Below are 27,304 nucleotides of genomic sequence, written 5' to 3' on the forward strand. Positions count from 1 at the left end.
GGGTCTAACTATCGCTAGATAGAGTTTAATAATTACCTCTGCACTTCTATTTGTTACCGTCCTAGCAATGAAGCCTAATGCTCTGTTTGCTTTATTTCTGGCGCTAATGCACTGCTTCCTGGTTTTAAGGTCCGGACTCACCAGAACTCCCAAGTCCCTCTCGCACTCAGATTTTTCTAAAAACGTGTCATCTAAGTTGTATCTATTTTCGGGGTTGTGTAGCCCTACGTTTAACACGCTACATTTAGAACTTGTAGCTTGTATGCAATAGTATAACTAAACCGTTTTGATGAACTAGCCATGGGTGATAATTTCCAGGACAAAAAATCTTGTGACACGTGTGATAGCCTGGTGGTAACTGATAAAGGCACCTGGCATGTGTGTGTGTTCGTGTGTATGTGTGTGTGTGTTGCTATGAGACGAGGGACTGGCCCGTTTTCTCCACACGCCGAATAGGCTCCAGGAAGGATTATGGTATTGGAAATACTTGTAACAGCTAAGTACTGAGTTTACATAATAAAAAAAGGTTGAATTAAATAGTACTTAAGCTAACATCATAGTGTAATGATTCAACATACAAATCCAGGTCACTATCGGTCAAGTGTCCAAGCTCACTTGAGCCAGGGTGTTGCCTTACAATACAACATTCGTCTTGGAAGATGCACTAGCATTTTTCAGGGTATTTTCTAGGAAAAAAAGTGTGTCTTGTAAGCTGTAAAATACGGTATGCATTCCTGAAAACTACCGCAAATTGAAATTACCGTATACCGAACTCAAATTTCAACTTATGGCAGACGTACCTTCTCCCTGCTCTTTCCTCTTCAAAATATCTAATTTTACCTCTAAAACATGAGCGGATACCATATCTGTGAATTTTTCTTACTGTGAATAGAATCGAGGGTAGTAATTACCAAATACTGTAACTGTTAATTTACTGGATATAGAATTACCGTATAAGGAGGACTCACTGTACTTGATTGGGCCACCCTTATTCTTGATAACACTGCAGAGATGTCTGGGAAGAGAAAGAGCAAGGTTGTGGACGGTGCCAGCTGGTATTTTGTTCCAAGATTCCAGGATAGCTGCCTCCAGCCATGGAATGGAGCTGATATCTTTGCCTTGTAAATCTTAACAATAGCCCAGAGGTTTTCAATAGGGTTAATGTCTGGTCTATTGCCAGACCAATCTTCAATAAATGGTACCTGATAATCCCACAGCCACTGGACAACAAGCCCAGCAGTGTGAGGTGTTGCACTATCCTGTTGAAAGACCCTGGCCTGACACAGCTCAAAGCATGCTGGCAAATGGTCATTCAACAGTAATAGACATTTGCATTAACCTTTATGTTTTTGGGAAGCACTCCCAACTCACCATGGCCATGACCAGAAAAACAGCCCCATACCATTAAAGAATCAGGGTGCTTTATTATTACTTCAAGGTACCGTGGGTCAAGTGGATCACTTCTGTGGCGCTGATAAACTCGGGATTTCTATTGCATGTCACATTAAATGTTGCCTTATCCAACCATAATTACAGGCAAAGTTAACACGTTTCACTTTCTGGGTCTTATGGAAAAGAGGTTTACAAAGGATTTACAAAGGTGGAGCATGCCAACAGAAGACCTTTTGGTCCATAACTAGGTCGGATGCAAAGAAAGAAAAAAATATATAATAATGATAGAAAAATTATAATATGAAAATAAATGCATAGGTATAGTTGAATTAACAAATAAGTAAATAGTAAATAATAATAAATGAAAATCAAGCAAATAATAAACAGACAAATAATAACAAATAAATAATAACAAATAAATCAAGCAAATAATAAACAGACAAATAATAACAAATAAACATAATATAAAATAAATGACAGTCATTACAGCATCCTGCTTAGATATTTATCTAAATGAATTGTCAGGCCATGGTGTTTTATTAATTTTGAGTTTCTCTATACACCTTTTAATTATTTCTTTTGTTATATTTACTGTAGTGAGTTCACCCTAATTTTCCACAGGTTTCAGTTTGGAGTTCACTCTGAGGTCTTTCATTTATGAATACTGAGCTAAAATAGTTGTTTAAAATATCACACATTCCTTCATTTGATTACTCAAGTTGACTGTCGGCAAATGATAGTGGGCCATTGTGATTCCTACCTTTTACTTCTAATATAACTATAGAATTCTTTGGGATTTTCTCTGGATTTATCAGTGATATTCATTTCGTATTGTCGTTTTTTTTTTTTGTTTTTTTTTTTTTTCTCTCTTTTTTAAATCTGTATTACTACATAACTTTGATAGTCATAAGGTACACCTGAGCACTTGTATTTCTTATAAGCCTGTCTCTTTTTAGCAATAATTTTTTTCAGTTTGTTTGTCAAGCCATTTTGGGCGAGCCAGATTTGGATGGGGGGGGGGGGGGTAGTCTGTCCTAAAATGGGATGTAAGTATGAATCATCTTAGTAAGTGTATTTCCCACATCTGATCTTCAGGTCTTCCACTTAATTTTGCCTCCCAGTCTGTAAGCTGAAGCTCCTGACATAGTCCTATGAACTGAGCTTTGCTAAAATCGGGTATTTTAGGTACACATGTATCTATTCTAAAAAAAATTAGCAGTTTGAATCTAAGTTGTGGTCGCTATTTGTAATAGTTTCACCAACTTCTACATTGGTTATCATGCTTTCATGGCTAGTGATCAATAGATCGAGTAAATTTCCATGTCTTGTGGGCTCACATGCTGAACTAAGTAATTGTCACTGAGAAAATCTATCAGGTGACTACCAATATGGCCATGTTCAAGGGAAATATGGCCATGTTCAAGTGGTACATGACCATGTTCAAAGGGAACATGGCCATGTTCAAGGGATATGGCCATGTTCAAGGGATATGGCCTTGTTTAAAGGGATATGGCCTTGTTCAAGGGATATGGCCATGTTACTTTGTGCACTTGTTGCTGGTGTAACCTAACCCTGCTCCTGAAGGTGCTGTGACACAGTTCACACAGAAATACCCTTTATTTTTCTAGCAGTGATTGATGTAGTATTCTCTACTGTATGTTTGAGTATTTTTGTTGACCTTTTGGAAGACTTCTTTGGCCTCCCAGAGCAATGTTTGGTAATTGGCAACTCTTCACCGCCTCCCTCCCTGAATCAGTGCACAAACTTTTTCACCATCATCAGTCCAGCACCTGTTAGCTCACAAATTTCCTTATTTGTGTGACCAGCAACCTTTAAACCAATCATCTGAGCAACTGTTTCATGTACTAAATCCTTCAGTTTTGTTATAATGAGGGGTAAAAACACATATGAGCACCCACCACTTTTCAAACAAAGGGAACATCGGAGTGGAGTGTCACAAATAATCTTTCACCAGGAGTGCCCGCAGCACACTGCGGGTTTACCGTGGGCTCTGACATGCCCTTGAGACATCCCGTAATGGCTCTATGTGGTCGCAGAGATCTTGTGAAACATAGTTGACTCCCAAAAATACCATTGTTTTTTCGTCAAAAGCTTGCAACCACTCAGGGCAGTGGTCACAAACTTTTGACAAGTACTGTACTGTATATATCAAAAGGCCATTTCCACCACTCTCTTCATATGCTTGATCTGCAAGATCTGGAATCATTTTGGCTGCTCTTGGGATGTTCTTTTTTCTGTTTGTCTTTATTTTCATGGTGACCACATCACTGTAGTATATTCATTGAGTTTCTATTAATATGTGACATTATTTACAAAAAAAAAAAAAAAATCCTCTTTCATTCTTGGTGAGTTTTGAAAATAATTTTTCATACATTGCAGATCCCGGTCACAACCACACGCATCCTCTTGAACCACTTCAAATGGGACAAAGAAAAACTAATGGAACGATACTACGATGGGGACCAAGAGAAACTCTTTAATGAGGCACATGTCATTAGCCCCTACAAGGCAACAGTCAAAACCAAGCAGGTGATTATTATATCTTCTTTCCTACATTTAGTTAGATAGAGTGAGAAATGAGGAGGTGAGGAGAAGAACAGGGGTGGAAAGGGAGTTGGGAGATAGGGTTGATGAAAGAGTATTAGGATGGTTTGGACACATGGAAAGAATGAGTGAAGAAAGACTAGTAAAAGAGGTATGGAAGGCAGATGTGGAGGGAGTGAACATGAGGGGACATCCTAGGATGGGGTGAAGGGGGCTTTGGGGAAGAGGGGAATGTCTGATGAGGAAGGACGGGAGAGGACAGAAGACAGGGGTGAATGGAGAATGGTTGTATATGGATGATGATGTGATGCATGAGGTGGAATGGGCGGGTGGATGGGGGGTGAGGTAGTATGTGTGAGCAAAATTTGATGCAGCCCGAAGGAATTTCTCCCCGTCTTCTCCTTTTATGCATGGGGGGATGGAGAGGGGGGGTCACCAATTTAATGAAGCTGCCTTGCTGTGGATGTGCTGTGTCTTGCGACACTGCTTCTGACCCAGGGCAGTGGACAAGGTGCAGGGATGACCCGTCATCCAGGAAGTGCTAAGATATGAGGGAGGGTGGAGGGGTGTGGAGTGTATTCAGGGATGGAATGGGTGGGAATGATTTTATGCCTTTTTCTTTTTGGCTACCTCCCTTGTAAGGGGGAAAAAGCCTTGGTATATGTATGTATGTTAACCAAGTAATATATATTTTTTTCTTATTCAGTTTGATTTTGTAGAAAGAACCACGCATGTACATATGTATTTACCAAAAGGCCTCTTTCCCCATACAAAGCATACATTCACCCAACATTCATCCCACACCCATCCAAAGATCTATTTGTTGTCCCTCCCATCATAACAATACAACAAGATGCAACATTTCCACAACAGGCCCAGCAAGTAAAACACCTTTACCTCCACTGTTTCATTACATTAGAAACCCTCTAATCCGCTCAAAAAATATACCTAACAGATTAGAAGAACATCAGTTTATATTATTGCTTCACCCATTTACAACCACTTCTTTCCAATCACTCTAGTCTTTTGTACTCTCTCTTCCTTGCTCAACATTCTTCTTGCAACTGAAGCACCTTTCAACCTATCCATACACCTTTTTCTTGATCTTCCCCTCAAAATCAATGTAGCCATTTCTACTTTCCACAGTTTTAGTCCCTCTTCACTGATTCTTTCCATATGTCCAAACCATTTCAGTATTCTTTAATCAACCTTATTAGACAACTGTTTCCACCCTCAATCTCTGCCTTACTTCCTTATTTCAATCCATCCTTGTAATCCCCACCATCTACTCACTATAAAGTGCGGAGTTTTCTCAAATTGTCAGTTTTCACAAAACCATAATGAGCTTGAGCAAAAACGGAAAGGGGTCTAGCATTTTTGGGCCACATCACATTGTTTAAGATAGTGGTCGTTTTTTTTGTATCTTAGGCACCATGCCCGCCAGGGAACCCGACGCTAACAAGAAAAGGCGTCTTCGCCACTTTTGGAAATAGATTACGGTTAACCGGAAAAAATAAAAAACAGAACTGCAGAATGACAAGAACCTGCATGCCCAGTTACGTAATGAACACACAAAAGCTTTCCCGGATCTGTACAGAGACGTTAAAACCTTCCGTGCCAACGCACCTGTTCGAGAATTCCAACGAAAAGTGCTTAAATTCAACGAGACGCTACGAGAAGTTGAAGATTTTGAGTATTCCGACGAAATGTTTGACAATTTTGAACTTTTTGACGGAGAAATTGAAGACAGCATTTCTGAAAATTTCTCGAAACATTATTTCGTTGGGTATAAAAACTTTGTGAAATCGGGCGGAAAACCCGACCACAAAGCATATCAAATGTATTATCTAGAGAAGGCCTTCAAAACGTTCAACCAGGCAAAACGAAGAAACAAATATGCCATCAGGAAAGCTATGAAAGACTCCTGTGACCAAAGGAGACTGAATAAAATCCGTCAAGACGAGGAAAAGGCGAAGCAAAGAATAGAAGAACGAGAGAGACTTGCAAAAGAGAAAGAAGAAAAGCGGTTGATTGAGGAAAAATTGGCTCTAGAGAACAAAAATTGTCTAAAAGAAAAGCGGATGGCTGCTGAATTGGCTTTAGAAACGAAAAAAAAGATAAGGGAAGAGAGAAGGGAAAAAAATGCAGAAATTGTTGCAAGAAAAGGAAAAGAAATGTGAAGATAAAAAAAGGAAAAGGGAGAAAAAGATTGCAGCGGCTGCAACGTTTTAAAGAGTAAAGGCCGCCATGAGGGATGAAAGCAAAACACACACATTATCAGAGGAGGACATGCGAGTTTTATCTGAAATGAGAAATGAGCGCACCCAGTACCACTTGAAGGAGCCAGAACTAGATTCCCGTGAGCTGCTTGCTATGGAATGTGTGTGTGTTCATGTATGTATCTATGTGTGCGCACGTGTGTATTATTGTGTATAGATGTTCTAAAAATCACATGTGGAAGAAGACTACTGCGAGCGCAGCGAGCGGCGCCGCAGGCCAAGCACCCGTGGCTGAGCCACGGCCGGCATCAGCCGGGTGCTTGTATTTCTTAAATGCTTTGTTTTAAACATGTTTAAGATTTTCCTTTTTGCCTCCCTCAAATTCTAAGAGTCTGCCCCATGCAGTGCTGTGGGCCCAATCACTTCCACATACAATCTTCTCTTTGCACTCATTCTAAGACATCTTTATGTTGTGACAATTTTCATTCCTCCCAGACATTGGCTTTCCTTACTCAGTAGTTCACCACCTTGGTGTGACCCTAAGTAATTAAAGCTCTCCACTTCATCCAAATATCATTTAACTATTAAACAGTAGGCAGAAAGAAAGCTGAAAAAAGGAAAACAGATAACAACAACAAATTGTGGAGAGCAGTAAAAACCATCAAAATATAAAAAATTAAGCCTCCCCACCCATTCACACACCCATGAAATAGTTGGAGTAATCTAGTGGCAAATACTATCACCAAAACAGCAGTGTAATATCATCTATAAGATAAGTTTCAAGCCCATAACTCAAAAAATAGGGAAATAAATATGAAAAATCAAGCTAAACACTAATGTCACCCCACCACCAACAAAGATGTAGAAGGGACAATAAAGAACGAGTTCAATAAACCAAAGAACTCCCTTGGAGAAGGTCCAGACAAGATCTTGAACATCTGAAAGTGCCTAGGTTGAATAACCATGTAAGCCTTAACTTTAGCTGGTTGCACAATAAGAGTCCAGCTATCAAGGAAAGCACTCACATAATACCAATCTTAAGAAAAAAAAATTGCATCATACAGACCAATTTCACTGCTATCCACCATATCCAAGCTGTTGGAAAGATTAGTAGTAAGAATTATAACAAAATACCCACTTTCCCTAACCAACATGAATTCAAAGAGGGCCACTGTACCAGAGTGCTCATGCACATCTCTCAACAAGTGCTGGAAGGATTCAACAATAAAACTTAACCAGAAAGAGCAGTTATGATAATTGACATAAACAGCATTTGATAAAGTCCACAGGCATACTTTCAAAAAAAGATCATAGAGACTGATATTCACAACAATGCTAAGAAATGGCTAACATCTTATCAGGGAAATAGTGCAAAGTAACCCAGAGCAGCCTAGTATCTGGGACAAAAATAATATACAGTGGAGTCACCCAAAGAGCAATACTTTCACCAGTGCTATTCAATATATTCCCAAGTCATCTCCCAGCCTCTGATGCAGAACTTAATATCAATGTACTCGTGCAGATGACCTGACAAATAATCTGAATTTATCTATATACAAGAAGCTTCTTCCCCCTTATAATGGAGGTAGCCAGCCAAGCCATGCACCTATTTACAATCCCACTCCCATTTGTTACCCATTTGTTTCTCTTTTATCTTAGTTCCTTGTAGATGAAGGGTCATCTCTATCTCCTGCTCACTTCCCAGGTCAAGCAATACAGCAAGACACAGCACATCCACAAAAGGGCCTGCTGCCTCATTTACATGGCAACTCTCCCTCCTAATCCCCCTCATGTGAAAATAGAGAAGACAAGGATAAATCCCTTTGTGCCACATCAGTTCATAGTCCATTCATAAATATTCTCCACTCACACCTATCTCTTGCCTTCTCCCTTCACTTCCCTTCCCATCAGTGGCGATGCTTGGGGGGGCCATGGCTCCCCCAGTTTTTCAGCTGGCCCCCAGTTTTTTTGCATATCCTATTTTTAAATTATATACATATGTATGTATATATATATGTATATATATATACATACATATACCAAGGCTTTTTCCCCCTTACAAGGGAGGTAGCCAAAAAGGGAAAGGCATAAAATCATTTCCACCCATTCCATCCCTGAATACACTCCACACCCCTCCACCCTCCCTCTTATCTGAGCACCTCCTGGATGACGGGTCATCCCTGCACCTTGTCCACTGCCCTGGGTCAGAAGTAGTGTCGCAAGACACAGCACATCCACAGCAAGCCCACTTCATTAAATTGGCGACCCCCCCTCTCCGTCCCCCCATTGCATAAAAGGAGAGGACGGGGAGAAATCCCTTCGGGCTGCGTCAAATTTTGCTCACACATACTACCTCACCCCCCACCCCCCCGCCCATTCCACCTCATGCAATCACAACATCATCCATATACAACCATTCTCCATTCACCCCTGTCTTCTGTCCTCTCCTGTCCTTCCTCAACAGACATTCCCCTCTTCCCCAAAGCCCCCTTCACCTCATCCTAGGACGTCCCCTCATGTTCACTCCCTCCACATCTGCCTTCCATACCTCTTTTACTAGTCTTTCTTCACTCATTCTTTCCATGTGTCCAAACCATCCTAATATTCTTTCATCAGCCCTATCTCCCAACTCCTTTTCCACCCCTGTTCTCCTCCTCACCTCCTCATTTCTCACCCTATCTATCCTAGTAACCCCCATCATACTTCTCAGACACCTCATCTCAAACACATTCAAACTCCTTCTCTCTTCCTCTCTTATGTTCCATGTTTCCGCCCCATACAGTGCTGTTGGCACAATCACTCCTTCATACAGTCTCCTCTTAGCATCCATTCCCAAATGTCTATTCCTCATTACACTCTTTAATCCACCAAGGCATTTACTCACTTCTCTCAATCTACATGCTACCTCCACCTTCACTCCACCTTTTCCTGCCACATTTGCACCCAAGTATCTAAAACTATCCACTTCCTCCAGTCGCTCTCCCTTAATACTCACCTCCAGTCTACCGCCACTTTCACCCCTTGTACATCTCATCACCTTACTTTTACCCACATTTATCTTTAGCTTTCTTCTATCACATAATCTCCCAAACTCTGCCACCAACTTCCTCAATCCCTCCTCTGATCCTGCCACAAGCACAGTGTTGTCTGCAAACAACAGCTGGCTCACCTCCCACTTTTCTCCATTTTCTTTAACCATCTCCAATCCCTTGCCCACTACCCTTGCATTTACCTCTCGCACCACCCCATCCATGTATAAGTTGAACAGCCAGGGTGACATAACGCATCCTTGACGAAGTCCCACCTTTACCTCGAACCACTCACTCTCTCCATTTCCAATCCTGACACAAGCTCTACTACTCTCATAAAAACTTCACAGCTCCCAGAAGCTTTCCTCCTATCCCGTATATCTGCATAACCTCCCACAGTGCCTTTCTGTCTACCCTATCATAAGCCTTTTCCAGATCCATAAAAGCCCAAAAAACATCCTTCCCCTTTCCTATAGCTTTCTCACATATCTGTCTTACCACAAAGATCTGATCTACACAACCTCTACCTGTCCTAAATCCACACTGTTCATCACCAATTACTCCTTCTGTTCCTCTCCTAATCCTCTCAATCAAGATCCACCCATAAGCCTTCCCAACTACACTTAACAAGCTAATCCCTCTGAAACTACTACATTCACACTTGTTCCCTTTTTCCTTGTAAAGAGGAACTATACAGGCACTCCTCCAGTCCTCTGGCACTCTACCCTCTCTCCAGCAAACATTAAATAACCTCACCAAACAGTCCACCATCACTGTACCTCCCTTTTTCAGACACTCCGCATGGCATCCATCCAGACCAGGTGCCTTACCTGCTTTCATCATCTTAACAACTGCCTTCACCTCATCCTTCCTTATTTCTCCTCCATTCTCCTCACTCATCACGGTCATTTTCTTAGCATTTCCCACTGCAGCTATTCCTCCCTCCCCACCCTCCTTCACATTCAGCAACTCCCTAAAATATTCTGCCCATCTTCCCCTTACTGCCTTCTCTTCCATTATCATCTTTCCATCTGCACCTTTTACCTTTTCTTCTCTACTTGATTCGCCTCCTCTTCCTCTCTTAATTTCTTTCCAAAACATCTTTTTATTACTTTCAAAATTTTCTGTCATACTCCTACCCCATTTCACATCTGCTCTCCTCTTTGCCTCCTTTACCTTTTGCTTTACTTCTCTTTTCTTTTCTTTGTATCTCTCATATGACTCCCTCGTCCTATTTTGTAACCAATCTGTGAAAGCTCGCTTCTTCTCTTCTACAACCTTCTTTGTTTCCTCATCCCACCATTCACTACCCTTTCTTCTATTTCCCCCTGACCTTCTTGTTCCACACACTATCCTTGCACACTTTATGACTCCCTCCTTGAACCATCCCCATTCCTCCTCCACACCCAGCTCTACTCTATCCTTTACTCCCTCCCACTCCTTCAGCTTCTTTCTGTACTCCTTCTCCTTTTCCTTTTCATTCAAGGAGTTCACTCTAAGAACCTCCCTACCTTTTGTCCCTTTCCTCTTTCTCCATCTATCCTCCACTCTCAACTTACCTTCCACCAAAAAATGATCTGATATTCCCCCACCAAAAAATGATTTGATATTCCCCCACCCTCTCCCCTTAGCACATGTACATCCTTAACCACTTCAGTACGGGACTTAAATCTCGCGGGCAGCAGCCGTATGACGTGTCGTAATAATAATCGCATCATAAAATATAGTCACCGCTTATATCGATCGTTCTCTCTTTCACCTGCGAATTTTGAAAACCACAGAGAATGGGATTCAGGGCGCATTTGGGAGAATGTAAAAACACAGGGGCGACTACAATAAATATAATCAAGACGCCGATATGGCAGCGTCGCGAATCCACTTGCTCCTCATGACGCCTACGTGTGCGGCACCGTATGGAAGGGGTTAACTCTTCCTATCATAATCCTATTTACCACTACATAATCCATTAGCGCTCTATCTACCACCCTTCCCTCCACCACCCTCTCCCATGTGTACTTATGCATGACTTTCTTCCGAAACACTGTATTTGCTATCATCAACTCTCTTTCTAGACACATTTCCACCATCAACTCTCCACTACGATTCTTTCCTGGACCATTTTCTACCCTAGCATTAAGGTCTCCCAGTACATATATATATATATATATACCCCTTGGTAAATACTACTGCAGTACAGACCCCATAACGGTGTCACATGCAATGGCGATTTTAGGGGGGGGGGTGCTGGGGGCTGGGAGGGCCATGCCCCCCCCCCCAGTTTTTCAGCTGGCCCTCCGACTTTCATAGTCCTAGAATCACCACTGTTTCCCAACCATCCATCTCATTGTCAGTCTTTCCCTCAAGTTCACTCCATCCACCTCTGCCTTCCACACTCTTTTTGCTAGTCTTTCCTCTCATTCTTTCTATGTGCCCAAACCATCTCCATATTTTTTCATCAGCCCTCTCAGACAAATAGTAGTCATCATAATACACACACACACACACACACACACCAAGGCCTTTTCCCCCTTACAAGGGGGGTAGCCAAAAAGAAAAAGGCACAAAATCATTCCCACCCACTCCATCCCTGAATACACTCCACACCCCTCCACCCTCCCTCCCATCCCAGCACCTCCTGAAAGAAATAATTGTAACACAAAAGGAAATCAGCGACCAAATCAAAACCCTTGACTTCAGAAAATCACATGGTCCAGACGGAATTGCAAATTGGATACTGGAAGAATTAACAGACTAAATATACAATATAATTTAATTCTCACTTAAAGAAGGAAAAGTGCCACAGGACTGGAAGAAGGCAAACATTGTACCAATTTGTAAGGGAGGAAACAAGGAAGACCCATCAAATTACATACCGGTCTCCCTGACAAGCACAGCAGCAAAAATTTGCAAAAAGGTTGTCAAAAATAGATGGGTTAAACATTTGGAAGAAAAAATATACTGAATCCAAATCAATTTGGATTCAGACAAGGAAGATCATGTACAACAAACTTGATCTGCTTCTACTCAAGATTAATAGACATAATACAAGAGAGAGATGGTTGGGCAGACTGTGCCTTTCTGGACCTACAAAAGACATTTGATAAAGTACCACACAATAAACTTATAAGGAAGATAGAATCAATAGGTGGTATCAGGAAAATTATTGGAATGGATGAAAGACTTCCTGACTGGGAGAAAAATGAGAGTAATCAGAGACAAATTCTCAAATTGGGAAGAAATGATAGGTGGTGTCCTGCAGGGATCAGTACTGGCCCTGATCATGTTTGCTGTATACATACTGTATATTTCCACGTATAAGACGACCCTAAAATCCAAAAATTCACCCCTTAAAATTGGGGGTCGTCTTATACTACCATTATAAAAATCAGACCTTGAATTCTACGTGAGATGACTTGGTAGGCTAGCCTGCCGATAACCACCGATACACAGGAAATGATTCACATTATGATAAGAACTGGTAATAAAGGTAATTAAACCATATTTACCTTATATATTATTGGCATATCTTTATAGTAAATGGCAATTGTTAATAAATTCGAGGAATAATTCTATATTAATGAAATTACGGTACTTTTAACTACTCTATGTAAACACATTTAACACAGCTGAAAAAAATGTAAACATCGAGCACTGGTTGCGTTCATAGCAACCTTTTTCTTTCGCTAACTTTTCAGTAATTTTTAAGACTGAAAATAACAATTTTGGATTACAGTACATAAAACGTTTATTTATCAATAAAAAAATATTTTACAGTAGTTGCATTTAAAACATAGAAAATTTAGAAAATTTAGAAATTATAAAATTATAAAACTTAATTTCTAATCATCATCAATATTACACATCAAACGTATTTCTAAAACCTTTATTTTCAATAAAATTACATTACATTACATTTAAAACTTAAAACATTATAAAACTTTATTTCTTTATTTATTTATATAAAACCCTTCAAACTCGTCACAATCATCACTCTCTGTTTCGAAAAGTTGTTCGAACATATCACAAGATTCCTCAAATATGCCGTCATCGTAGGGATCCCAGTCCGGTTCCAGTGAGTCGACTTCGGCTTCGTCATCACTTTCATACAATAAATCATCTTCAGTGCCATCCATGGCATTAGAGATTCCACATTTTTTAAAAGATTTTACGATACTTTCGACCTTAACACTTTCCCAAGCTTTAATAACAAACTCGCAGAGAACATCAAGTGATGCACTACGCATAGCTCCACCTTTCGTAAATGACTTCTCTCCATTCGTCATCCACTCGTTCCATTGATACCTAACGTTATCTTTAAACGGTTTGTTTAAACTTACATCAAGTGGCTGAAGTACAGAAGTTAAGCCACCTGGAATAACAGCAATATCAGTATTGCTTCGTGCCAACCATGTTTTAGAATTTGAAACTTGCCTCGTATTTTCTTCTCTTAGTTGGTGGCTCTATGATTGATATGGGCAAGCAGCTGATTAACGCAAGATTGTTGTGTGCCAACCGTTGTGTGCGGTGGAGTGAGCTACGTCGAACCAGGAGCGTAAACAAATCATTTTTTTTAGTTGACGTGTACTCTCAGAAAATCATGATACATGATTTGCTTTGTTATTTCATTTATTTTGAATTTATAAGGATACAGTAAGTAATTTATCTGGCATAAGGATACAATTAAGTAATGAGAAAGCAAAGAGAAAAAGTGGAAAAAAACAGCTGATTAACGTAATCAAAACGATTCTTTTTATACGGTAGGTTTGATATACTGATGCTTTTGTAATCTAGCAGTCGTCTTATACTACCGATATGAGATAAATTCATAAAAATTTGCTCTAATTTTGTACCTCGTCTTATACAAAGGTCGTCTTATACACGGAAATATACGGTAAATGACATGGACGAAGGAGTAGTGTGATATGAATTTCTTTGCAGACAATGCAAAAATACTAAAGAAAGTAAAAACGGAGGAGGATTGCAACTCATTACAACAAGACTTGGACAAGATCTGGAAATGGACTCAAAAGTGGGAAGTGAAATTCGATATCAAGAAATGTAGTATACAGTGATCCCTTGTTTTTTGCGGTTAATGGGGACCAGAACCCCCCACGAAAGATGAAAAACAGCGAAGTAGGATTTGCCCCCCCCCCCCCCCAGGAATTTTCATGTATGTGTGTACCAGAATGTTTAAAATATGTAAACAGTATTTATACAACCACTCCTCGTTTAACGACGACAATTGGGACCAGCGTGCCGTCATTAACCGAATTGGTCGTTAAGCAAAAGTGTATACATATACGTACATGTACTGTATGTACAATGTCCAGCAATACATGTATCTTTATTTTCGTGTATTTTTCCTCTTTTATACAGTACATTAAAGCTTTATTTACTGTTTATATACGGTGGTTAGGTTCCTAAAATTACCGTATATGACCAAATCCGCGTATGCTGACATTCCATATTGAATACCAGGGTATTTTTTTAGTTTCGACCATGGGCGCAATATAGCAATAGAAAATTGATTATTAATTTTGTAAATTAAAATGTATCAATGTAATATGCAATTTTGTGGGCGGAAATGAAAGTAAAAAATACCTTGCTACAAGAAAATACAGGCACACCTCGACTTACGTCGTTTCGACTTACGTCGTTTCGACTTACGTCGTTTCGACTTACGTCGTTTTCGAAGATACGTCGGTTTTCAAAAATAATATGGAAAAAAATTCAAGTTGTCGTTTTACTTGACTTTACGTCGGTCAGCCAATAATGGAATCGCATAAACACCAAAAAACGTTTCAAGCGTTTCAAGCAATTCATGTTATAATGAATAAGAATAAAAGCATGTAAAATTATATAAAGATTCAGTAACTGCTAAAATATATGCCATAAAGTAGTATGGCCTAGTCCACTAGAACATGAAATCGCAACGGTACTTCCAATACGTATTTACCGTAAGCGGCGTCTCGACTCCCGCAATTCTTTTGGATTATTATCTGTTTACTGAAGTTTTGTAAATTTTCTCATTAACATTCACTTGTAACTGTAATATTTGCCCCCATGCCTCCTAAGAAAAGTTCTAGTGAAAGTGCTAAGCGTCATGCTATTTCGCTGGAGGAGAAAATGGCGATGATAAAACGTCATTGTAATGGTGAAAAAGTTGTATCGATTGCACGATGTTTTGGAGTAAGTCGGACAACTGTATCAACGATTGTGCATAATAAAGACAAGACATGTCACATCTGAAGCCCCATTGATGAAGAACACGATCATCAACAAGAAAAGAGGTAAGATATTTGAAGAAATGGAAAATCTTCTTTCGATTTGGGTTGATAGGAGGAATCGTCAGAATGTGAATCTTAGTCAAGAGCTCATTCAGGAAAAAGCGTTGTCTTTGTTTGAGGACCTAAAGGAAAAATATCCAGATGAGAAAGATGTAGATTTCAAAGCAAGTCCTGGATGGTTTATGAGATATAAAAACAGGAGAAATTATCACTTCCTTAAAAGACAAGGTGAAATCGCATCAGCTGATGAACAAGCAGCAGCGGAATTTCCTGCTACACTGAAGAAAATCATAGAAGAAAACGGGTTTCTTCCTGAGCAAATTTTCAACGTAGACGAAACAGGATTATATTGGAAGAAATTACCAGATCGTTCATTTGTTTCCAAGGAAGAGAAAACGATTCCAGGTTACAAGGTCTCAAAAGAACGTGTGACCATAATGTTGGGAGGTAACTGTGCAGGAGATTTTGAATTAAAGCCTCTGTTTGTTTATCATGCACACAACCCCCGTGCCCTGAAGAATATACCCAAAGCATCTCTCCCTGTCATATGGATGGCTAACTCAAAAGCTTGGGTCACTGTTGTTATTTTCGAAGATTGGTTTTTCAATAATTTTGTCCCAGCAGCAGAGAAGTATTGTAAGGAGAAGGGGATTCCTTTTAAGGTTTTACTTATCTTAGATAATGCTCCTGGCCACCCACAAAACATCGCAGATTTTCACCCCAACATTACCGTCATATACCTCCCCCCAAACACTACGTCTATTCTCCAGCCAATGGATCAGGGGATAATTGCTATCTTCAAACGTTATTATATGAAGCGTACGCTACGGCAAGCAATAGCTGCAATTGAAATGGATGAGTCTATCACACTTTGCGACTTTTGGAAGGGATATGACATCTACAAAGCTTTACAGAATGTAGCAGCAGCATGGAATGATGTTCAGAGCACTGCTATGAATGGTGTATGGAAAAAGCTATGCCCGCAATTTGTGCACGATACTGTTGTTGTCAACAAAGATTTGGTTACAATGAGCAAAGAGCTGGATATGAATTTGGAGGAAGAGGATTTCACAGATTTATTTGAAAAAGACGAGTTACTGACGAACAAGGATTTGATGGAACTTCAGGAGCAACAAAAGAAAGAAGAAGAAGAGGATGATGAATCTGAGCCACGCCACTTCACCATTAAGAAAATGGAGGAAGCATTTGCACACATCGAAAAAGGTCTTGCTATGTTTGAGGATATGGATCCAAATGCTCAACGCTTTTCCAAGATAATGGGGGCTTGTTATGAAGCTTTTGCTCCTATAATCTAATCCTTGAAGAAAAGAACAAGAAGACGGTTCAATGCACTCTTGACCAGTTTTTACGCGTCGAACGACGAGAATCAGCTGATGTTGATGTCGACAATCCCCAGCCATCTACGTCTACAACGTAAACATCAACATATTGTATCTACTGTTTTGGTAAACTGAAAATACAATAAAAATTTTCACTTATTACAATATGATTATGTGTAAGCTTGAAATAGTTTTTATTTCTTTGTTTTTTTTTTGTTTTACCGTATGTTATTGACAATGCATTCATAGAGTACAGCACCGCGAAATAGCAACGCGTAAACATCGACATAATGTATGTACTGCATTGGTAAATTAAAAATACTTTATTCAATTTTTCACTTATTACAAAATGATTGTAAGCTTAAACTAGTTTTTATTTATTTGTTTTTTGTTTTGTTTCACCGTATGTAATTGACAATGCATTCATAAAGTACAGCAAATTGTACGTATTGATGAATAAGTACAGGTACTTTTTTATACTTTATTACAAAATGATAAATAAATGTTCTGTTTGGAAACTTAAAATAGATTTTTATTAACCTTGTTTAATAAAAAATGCAATCAAAAGTAAAAGTACTGAAAAATGGCTATTGGCAGTTTAGCCTAGGCTACACCAGGCCTACCTAGCCTACTTGTAAGCAAATTCGACTTACGTCGTTTTTCGACTTACGTCGTTTTTCGACTTACGTCGTGTCTCCTGGAACCAATTAACGACGTAAGGTGAGGTGTACCTGTATGCTAATGAACGAAGTTGGTAGCATAGGCTCGGGACGCCATCTTGTCGTCTGCCAACGTCTCTCACGACGACGACAACTAGCATTTTTTTTTTTTGTTTTTTTTCATTTCTGCTCACAAAATTGCATATTACGTTGATACATTATAATTTACAAAATTAATAATTAATTTTCTATTGCTATATTGCGCCCATGGTCGAAACTAAAAATTTACCACTACCGGTATACACTGTACCCCAGGTAGTTTTTGCAGCTTGCAGGATGGTAATGTAGACCTAAGCTTCAGAACACTTTACCTCACAGCTAATATCCACCGTACAAGTTCATTTATAACATCATACAAATTTGCCTCAGCCAACTTAATTATCGTACACGACGTCGTAACTTCGGGAGATTTACGTTAAACGATGTCATAAAGCCCATCGTTACTCCGAGTTGTCGTTAACCGAGTAGGTCGTTAAACGAGGAATAACTGTACTTTACATATTTGAGACAAAGATTACAACAGTACACATATTTGCCTAAATTGTTAATTATAAAACCTTATACAGTTAACATTTATTATACAGTAATTAAGGGGGATCAGACACACTGATAGAAAAATATTAATAAAAAAAGTTTTTTTATATATCGACTTAATATTTTTACAGTATAATCAAATTATTATTTTCCATATACCATGAGCATTTGAACGATGTATGTCCGTCTCTTCATCTGTCAGTTCGTATGATGTCATTGATGACGTCACAAATGTTTTCTGATCTTAATACTTTACCTACACTAACCTGCTTTTGCATGTAAAATCTCAAATACCATATAAACAGCGTGTAATTTAATTTTTTCCTAAAATGTTAATAGATCAAGATATATATTGGTCATAAAATGCATGACTTTGTTACGTCGCGCCAATGGCATTTTTTCCAATAAAATTCCCTCTAGCGATATTATTTATAATTTCAATTATTTATCAAAACTTACACAAGAAAGGCACAACATTCATGTGTTAGCATGGTAAGTTTTAAGAAAATTTGATTATTTTTTGATGATTTTTTTCTTTTTAACCCGTGAAACACTGAAGCTGCGAAACATGAAGCGTGAAGTGGTGAGGGAACACTGTAATGAAATTTGGAAAAAGTAAAAACAGAACATCGAGAGATTATAAAATTGGTGAAGAAGAGGTAAAAAAGTAAACTCTGAAAAAGACCTTGGAGTGATGATCAGCAAAGACATGACACCGGAGAAGCATATTAATAAAATAGTTGGAGAAACCTATAATTTATTGAGGTCAATAGAAGTGGCCTTTGCCTATTTGGACAAGGAAATGATAAAAAAAAAAAAATTTAACTACGCTAATAAGACCAAAACCCGAGTATGCAGCAACACTGGACACCCAGTACATACATATACATACATATACCAAGGCTTTTTCCCCCTTCCAAGGGAGGTAGCCAAAAAGGGAAAGGCATAAAAACACTCCCACCCATTTCATCCCTAAATACACTCCACACCCCTCCCACCCTTCCTCTCATCTGAGCACCTCCTGGATGACGGGTCATCCCTGCACCCTGCCCACCGCCCTGGGTCAGAAGCAGTGTCGCAAGACACAGTACATCCACAGCAAGGCCGCTTCATTTAATCGGCGACCCCCCCTCTCCGTCCCCCTTTGCATATAAGGAGAGGACGGGGAGAAATCCCTTCGGGCTGCGTCAAAATTTACTCACACATACTACCCCACCCCCCACCCCCCCGCCCATTCCTCCTCATGCAGTCACAACATCATCCATATACAACCATTCTCCACTCACCTCTGTCTTCCGTCCTCTCCCTTCCTTCCTCAACAGACATTCCCCTCTTCCCCAAAGCCCCCTTCACCCCATCCATCCACCCCACCCAGTACCAAAAAGAATATAAAGAAGTTAGAAAGAATACAAAGAGCAACAACAAAACTGGCACCAACTCTTTCCAAAATGACATATGAACAAAGACTGTCCAAATTAGAATTACCAACTCTGGAACAAAGAAGGGAAAGAGGAGACTTACTAACTATCTATAGAATTATGAAGGGAATGGAAATCTTAGATAAGAATGACTTATTGAAGTGGGACAATGGAAAAACAAGAGGACACGAAAAGAAACTAAAAAAAGATAATTACAGAAGAGATCTGAAAAAAAAATAGCTTCCCACACAGAGTGATAGATACTTGGAACAAATTAGACAAAGAAACAGTGTGTGCAAACACTATTCAAGATTTTAAGAAAAACTTGATGCTGACAGATACAAAGACGGGTCACCAGGAGCATAGCTCCCTTCCCATATAATACAACTAGGTAAATACAAACTACAAAATAAGCAGCTAAGCAGTACTCGTCAAAAGTATGCGACCCCTACTCCTTGCAGCCACATATTTATGTTGAAAATAGGAAGGCATTTTCTGAGGTGGAATTATGTAGATAGAATGTATCTGGCAACACCCTGCTGTCACACAGGTTCAATAGAGTGGAATATGAAAGAGAACCCAGCCAGTTGCTCCCACAGTGCTGTGGGAAGAGCATTTACAGGTAACCCTTCTCTTTGGCACCTTGCCTTCTTTCACACTGTTTTTCTTTATTTCCCTAGGGTGTGTATCATTACCATGGCACCTACAAAGGAATTAACTAAACTGGTAATTGCCCAAGTCATTGGATTAAAGAAGGCAGACCATGGAATTAAAGAAATCAGTGACATGTTTAAGGTGGCTAAGTCCAAAGTCAAGAGATAGATGGTGCAATTTTGGGAGGGAGGAGGACTGGAGATACCATCCCAGTAACTTGGTATAGGGGATTCTAAGAAGGCTTCTCCTTCAGAAATTTTGCTTTTATTAGTGAATTTGACTCTAAAGTATGCTTTATGGTAATCAAAACCATTGGAGAAGTCTTTTAGGATGCCCTATCCTGGGTTTCTGGGATGATATCTTCAGCCCGCTTCCCTCCCGAGATCGCACCATGTATCTCTAGACTTTGGGCTTGGCTACCTTCAGCATTTCACTGATTTCTTTAGTTCCATGGTCTGCTTTAATCCAATGACTTCAGCAATTATTCTTACTTCTTACTTCTTACTTCTGCTCCCAGGTAGGCTTACAGCCTGTCAGTCGGGCCAGCACACTTCTCCAGATTGTCCTCTCAAATCCTCTATTTTTCCTAATCCATTTGCCTCTAGGATTTCTTGAACGCCATCTTTCCATCTTTTCTTCGGTCTACCTCTAGATCTGCTACCTTCTGGTCTCCAGTTCCATCTTTTCTTTGCAATTCTCTCTTCATCCATTCTCTCCACGTGCCCAAGCCACCTTAGTTGTGCCTTTTCTATTTTGCTTCTAGTTGATTTTACTCCAATCATTTCTCTTATTTCATCATTTCTAATTTGATCTCTTTTGGTTTTATTTACTATTGCTCTCAACGTTTTCATTTCTGCCGACTGAATTCTGCTTCAGCAATTATATCTTTCATTAATTCTTTTGTAGGGGCTATGGTAACAATACAGTCCCAATGGAAATGAAGAAAACTAGTGTGAAAAAAAGGCAAGATCCCAAAGAGAGGGGTTACCTGTAAATGCTCTTCCCACGGCAGTGTGGGAGTGACTGGCTGAGTTCTTCACATTCCGCTCTGTTGGACAAGCATGACAGCAGGGAGTTGCCAGATACATTCTATCCACTTAATTTCACCTCAGAAAATGCCTTCCTATTTTCGTCATTAATAAGCAGCCGTAGAGAGTAGGGGTCGCATACTTTTGACGAGTACTGCACATAGACAACTGGAGCAATGGCTCAGATATAATAAGATGGAAGCCTTGTCCCAGAAGTAATTAGTAGTGGTCATTCCAGACAATTATGAAAAAATACCTTCTGTTAACTAGGTTTGCCTCTCCCCTTCACTCTCTTCACTTTCTTCCAAAACATATTTTTCTTATTAAAAATTTTCATCAACCCCCTACCCCACTTTGCAACCTCTCTTCTCTTGGCCTCCCTTCTTTTGCTTTTTGTTCCCACCCTCTTTAAATTGTACATGTATGCTTCCCATTTCTTCTTTGCAACCATTCTCTATATGCTCATTTCATTTCTGTTACCACCACTTGCCACCTACATACATACATGCATACAAACTTATACCAAAGGCTTTTTCCCCCTACATGGGGGGTAGCCAAAAAGAAAAAGGCATAGAAACCACTCCCACCCATTCCATTTCCTATATATTCCACTCCCCTCCACCCTCCTCCCTCCCTCTTATCTTGGCACCTCCTGGATGATGGGTCATCCCTGCATCCTGTCCACTGCCCTGGGTCAGAAGCAGTGTCGCAAGACACAGCACATCCACACAAAGGCTGCTTCATTAATTCGGCGACCCCCCCTCTCCGTCCCCCCATGCAGAAAAGGAGAAGGGGAGAAATCCATCCGCCACCCACTCCCCCTCATGCATCACAGCATCATCTATACACAACCCCTCTCCATTCACCCCTATCTTCTGTCCTCTCCCGTCCTTCCTCCACAGACATTCCTCTCTTTTGTAATGCCCCTTTCACCCCATCCATCCATCTCATCCTAGGACGCCCCCTCATATTCACTCCTTCCACCTCTGCCTTCCACCTCTGCCTTCCACACTTCTTTTACCAATCTTTCTTCACTCTTTCTTTCCATGTGTCTAAACCATCCCAATACTCTTTCATCAATCCTATCTCCCAGTTCCCTTTCCACCCCTGTTCTCCTCCTCCACCTCCTCATTTCTCACTCTATCCAGCCTAGTAACCCCTATCATACTTCTCAGACATTTCATCTCAAACACATTCAAACTCCTCTCTTCCTCTCTCATGTTCCATGTTTCTGCCCCATACAATGCTGTTGGCACAATCACTCCTTCATATAACCTCCTCTTAGCATCCATTCCCAGATGTCTATGTCTCATTACACTTTTCAATCCACCAAGGCATTTACTCTCTTCTCTTAATCTACATTCTACCTCCACCCCCACTCCTCCCTTTCCTGCCACATTCACACCCAAGTATCTAAAACTATCCACTTCCTCCAGTCTTTCACCCTTAATGCTCACTTCCAGCCTGCTGTCACTCTCTCTCCTTGTACATCTCCTTAATTCACTATCTATCTACACAAAGAGGCTCCTTTCCTTTAAAAAGGGAGGTAGCCAGCCAAGGTATGCATCCATCTCTTTCCTGTCCATCAGTCATTTGTGTCCCTTTTATCTTAGCTCTTTGTGAATGAAGGGTCTTCCCTTATCTTTAATTCACACTTTGAAATTAAATTAAGGGAGTTAGTGACATAGATTGGGAGGGTATTCAATAGGAGAAAGTTGAAGGTAAATGTTGATTAAAGTAAGGTGATGAGATGTACAAGGGGAGAGGATGGCAACAAGCTGGAAATAAGTTCTTAAAGGAGAGAGGCTGGAGGAAGTGGATAGCTTTAGGTATTTGGGGTCGCACATAGCAGGAAAGGGAGGTGTGGCAGTTGAAGTAAATTGTAGACTGAAAGAAGCAAGTAAATTGGGGGATTAAAAAGTGTTATGAGAAATAGGCATTTGGGAATGAATGCAAAGAGGAGACTATATGAAGGGGTAATTGTGCCAACAGAACTGCATAGGGCAGAAACTTGGAATTTAACCACTTCCATACGGTGACGCCTACGTAGGCGGCATGAGGAGCAAGTGGGTACTCGATGATGCCGATATCGGCATCTTGATTATATTTATTGTAGTCGTACCTACGTAACCTCCATTCTCTCTAAACTGGCTTCATCATATTTTCTATGGTTATTAAAATACACGGGTGAAAGAGAACGAACGATTGAGCACTGACTTTATTTATTATAATGTGATTATTATGACGCAACATCGCACATCGGGCAGTTAATGCTGCCAGACGTGCGATGTGCCCCGGAGTGAAGAGGTTAAGAGAGGCATAAAGGGGAAGTTTAAATGTGTTTGAGATGGAATGTCTGAGAAGTATGTTAGGGGTTACAAGGTTGGATATAATGAGAAACAAGGAGCTGAGGAGGAGAGCAGGGGTGGAAAAGGAGATGGCAGATAGAGCTGATGAAAGATTAGTGGTATGGTTTGGACACGTGGAAAGAATATGTGAAGAAAGATTATTAACCACTTCAGTACGATGAGACCTATATAGGCATCATGAGGTGTGAGTAGGTACGCAAGGATGCCGGCGTCAGCGTCTTGATTATATGTATTTTTTGTAGTTGTACATGAGTTACCCCCGGATTCTGTAAACTAGTTTGATGATGTTTTCTGTGTTTATTATTACTCAGAGTAAAAGAGAATGAGTAATACAGCAGTGACTTTATTGTAGTATGATGAATTGTACGTATGGCAGCTGATGCTGCACAGGAAAATTTGACTCGTACTGAAGTGGTTAAAAGAGGTGTGGAAAGTAGAGGTGGAGGGAGTGAATTTGAGGGTACAGCCAAGGATTTGATTGATGGATGGGGTGAAACGAGCACTGAGCAAGAGAGGAATGTTTGTTGAACAAGGAAAGGAAAAGGCAGGAGATAGGGGTGAGTGTAGAATGGCTGCATATAGATAATACTGTGATGCAAGGAAGGAGGGGGTTAGGGAGTTATGTATGAATATTTTGACACAGTCCAAAGGGATTTCTCCACATCTCTTTTTCTGTGTGAGTGGACAGAGAGGGGGGTCACTGATTAAGTGAAGTGGCCTTGCTATGGATGTGCTGTGTCTTGCTGCATTGTTTCTGACCCAGGACAATGGGTGGAATACAGGGATGGCCCATCATCCATTAAGAGCTAAGATGAGAGGGAAGAAAGGGTGGTGGATGAGAGTGGAATGGGTGGGAGTGGGTACTTGACTTTTAATTTGCTGGCTACCTCCCTTGTAAGGGGGAAGAAGCCCTGGTTATATGGAGAGACCCTAGAAATAAAATGCTGATGACGTATGTAAGTTGCAGAGAGGATATTGATAATTGAAATTATTTGGAGAAAGAAGAAAAATGAAGGAGGCAAAGAAGTGGGAAAGGAGAGCAAATTAAATGAGAAGGTGAAATATAGATGATACCAGGTGAAGCTGAGAGAATTTTGGAACATAGTGAAGGATAAAGGAGAAACTGGACAAGAGGAAGGATGGGTATGTTTCAAGGAGGAATTGCTAGTGTACAAAGATGTTATGTGAGATGTTGATGATGGGAAGGAACAGAAGGTGAGGCAGTGTATAGTGGGAGGAAGATGTGTCCTTCAACTATTTAATTCGACCCAAGGCACCCAATAGTTTTAAAGATCTTAGAATGGCTTTTTTTAATCGAGAGTCGAGGTAATGAAATAAACTTCTGCTGGGTTCCAGCACATGTCGGAGTACTAGGAAATGAACAGGCCGATAAATTGGCCAAGGAAGCCGCTCTCTCACCCTTACCTCGCTTACGGCCTATACCTTATGAAGATTATATCTCTCTAATCAAAGCCGAGATCTCATCTCTTTGGCAGTTCCAATGGGATCTTGAGGCTGGTAACAAGATGAGAGATATTACTGATACTATTCATCCTTGGTCTTATACATTGCAGAACAGAAAACAGGAAGTAACCCTTTGCCGGTTGAGGATTGGTCACTGTAGATTATCCCATGGCTTTCTTATGGAGGGCAGTCCTCCTCCATTTTGTAATGATTGCCTTGTTCCTATGACCATTAGACACATTATGGTGGAATGCCCCAGTTATGATGAAGAAAGACAACAATATTTGTCAAAACACAGAGATGAAGGAGATCTGTCCCTTCGAAATGTTCTGGGATGTAACTGCAATATAGATTCTATTTTTTTTTTTCTTAGTGCTATTGATCTTCTCAATGATCTTTAGATTTCAATATTTTTTAAATTTATTTATTTCTTAAGCTTTTTACCACTTCCTTTTCTTAATCATAAATACTACGGCGTCAATGACCTGACGTTGCGACGCTAGATAAATTCCAATTATTCAATTCAATTCCTTCAACTATTTGTTCTTCAATGGGTTATTCTTTATGTTCTCATTATCATCCTTGTGTACATTACATATTGATTTTATACATAAGTTTGTTTTCCTGGAACTGATACTATTATTTCATCCATTTTTTCCTACTTTCCAGTTTATGATGCATCTCATTGTATCTTTAAGTTGAGCAATTAGTGGATGTTATTGTATTTAACATGTACTTTTGTGGTTAAAAATTTTCTGGCACAAACAAGTGCTCCAAGTACAAATTCTGGTATAAACCATATCTGTAATCTTTTCAGGTTCCTGTTAAGAATAGTTCAGGCATGGAGGAATGTGATATCTGCTTTCTCAAAATGCCATCTGCTGTAAGTACTGTAATCAGATTTATGGTTTAAAATCTTTAATTTTGACACACAACATGGAGTTGATGGAGTTGAGTTGGAGACAATGTGATTATACACTTCATCAACAACTATAGGCAGGTTAACCCTGTAACCATGAGTAATATTACATGATACCCAGGTGTACCAGTTTAGCATTACTGTGGGTAACACTATATTATGTATCAGTGCAGAAAAATATTTGTGTTTTCAAGAAGCTTCTTGAAAGTGCATGTAAATTGACCATACAGTGAAAAAGTATTGGTGGTGCATTGAAGTGCAGTGATGTGTTGCAGTAAAATTAAAGGAGCAGTGAAATATCACGTAGCAAAATGGATGTGAAGCTGTACACTCTCTGGCCCATTCCAGAGACCAAGTGCCAACCCCTCGGCTACACCTCCTTGGGGGGTTGGGGATATGATGTGTCTGTTTGTAGGGTTCTTTCTGTCCTGTGCTCTTTGTTCAGCCCCATTCAGTAGGAGTAGAACAAGGAGAATAGAATGTTCAATTCCATTTCGTGGTGCTACAGAAGCAGCTGCACTGAGCATCAAGACAGTGAGGAAAGGAAACACACACACACACACGCACACGCACACACACACACACACACACACACACGTACGTATGTGAAGATTGGAGCTCCGAAGAAGAAGGGAAATTTTCGTGGATCTCAACGAGGAAGTACCTTTTTGTATTTATTGGGAAGGGGAAAGCTTGTGGTGTAGCAGGAAGGTGATGGAAAAGGAGAAGGGGAGGGATTACTGAGGGAAATTGAAGGAAATAAAGAGGGAGGCACACAGGCGTCACCTGTCGGAATAAAGAATGTCAACAAGAGATCCTCAGCGGACGAGGAGAAGTGAATAATTTCAGTAATATCATTAAGTTTAGAAATATAAATAAGAACAACAAAATGGAAAATGAAGATAATAATTTAAATGGATTTAATGAAGGAGGGGATGCCAACCTCCCCCGATTAGCAAGGCTAGAGGAAAGACTAGAAAAAATGGCTCAACACTGGGAAAGTAGGCTAGGTCAACTCACACAGATTGCACAGCAAGTTGATAAATTGGAACAATTAAAGAAGGAAAACCAAAAATTAACTAAAGAAGTAGAAGAATTGAAAAAACAGTTAAAGGAAGTAAAAGATGAGAATGAGGAACTAAAGAGAAATAATAGAATAAAAAGTCCATAGCAAAAGAAGTACAGGGTTGGAAGAAAGTTCAAGAGAACAATAAAATTGTATTTAATGACATAGTGACACAGCAGATGAAAGAACAAACTGAAAATACAGTTATTAAAGTAATGAGGAAGAAGGAGAATATAGTAAGAGACTTAGCAGATAAAAAGAAATGTATAATTATATTAGGGATGGAAGAGAACAACAACTT

The 27,304-nt window shown here is 39.9% G+C and overlaps 1 protein-coding gene across 5 annotated transcripts in view; it reads left to right on the plus strand.

Annotated features, from left to right (window-relative positions):
• ari-1 (E3 ubiquitin-protein ligase ariadne-1) overlaps nucleotides 1-27,304 on the plus strand; it is a 158,225-nt gene that overhangs the window by 21,899 nt on the left and 109,022 nt on the right. For 4 of the 5 annotated variants that reach the window (XR_012966644.1, XR_012966645.1, XR_012966646.1 and 1 more), the window contains exons 2-3: nucleotides 3,793-3,942; nucleotides 25,836-25,901. Coding sequence is in view for 2 of the 5 variants with exons in the window: in XM_076189289.1 (XP_076045404.1) it covers nucleotides 3,793-3,942; nucleotides 25,836-25,901 (216 nt within the window). In the remaining 3 variants the exon portion in view is untranslated. The remainder of the gene's footprint in view (nucleotides 1-3,792; nucleotides 3,943-25,835; nucleotides 25,902-27,304) is intronic. The other variant, XM_076189290.1, reaches the window with a different exon arrangement.

The sequence above is a fragment of the Oratosquilla oratoria genome, chromosome 8, assembly GCF_046742065.1.
Source record: "Oratosquilla oratoria isolate Oo_2021 chromosome 8, ASM4674206v1, whole genome shotgun sequence".
NCBI lineage: Eukaryota > Metazoa > Arthropoda > Malacostraca > Stomatopoda > Squillidae > Oratosquilla > Oratosquilla oratoria.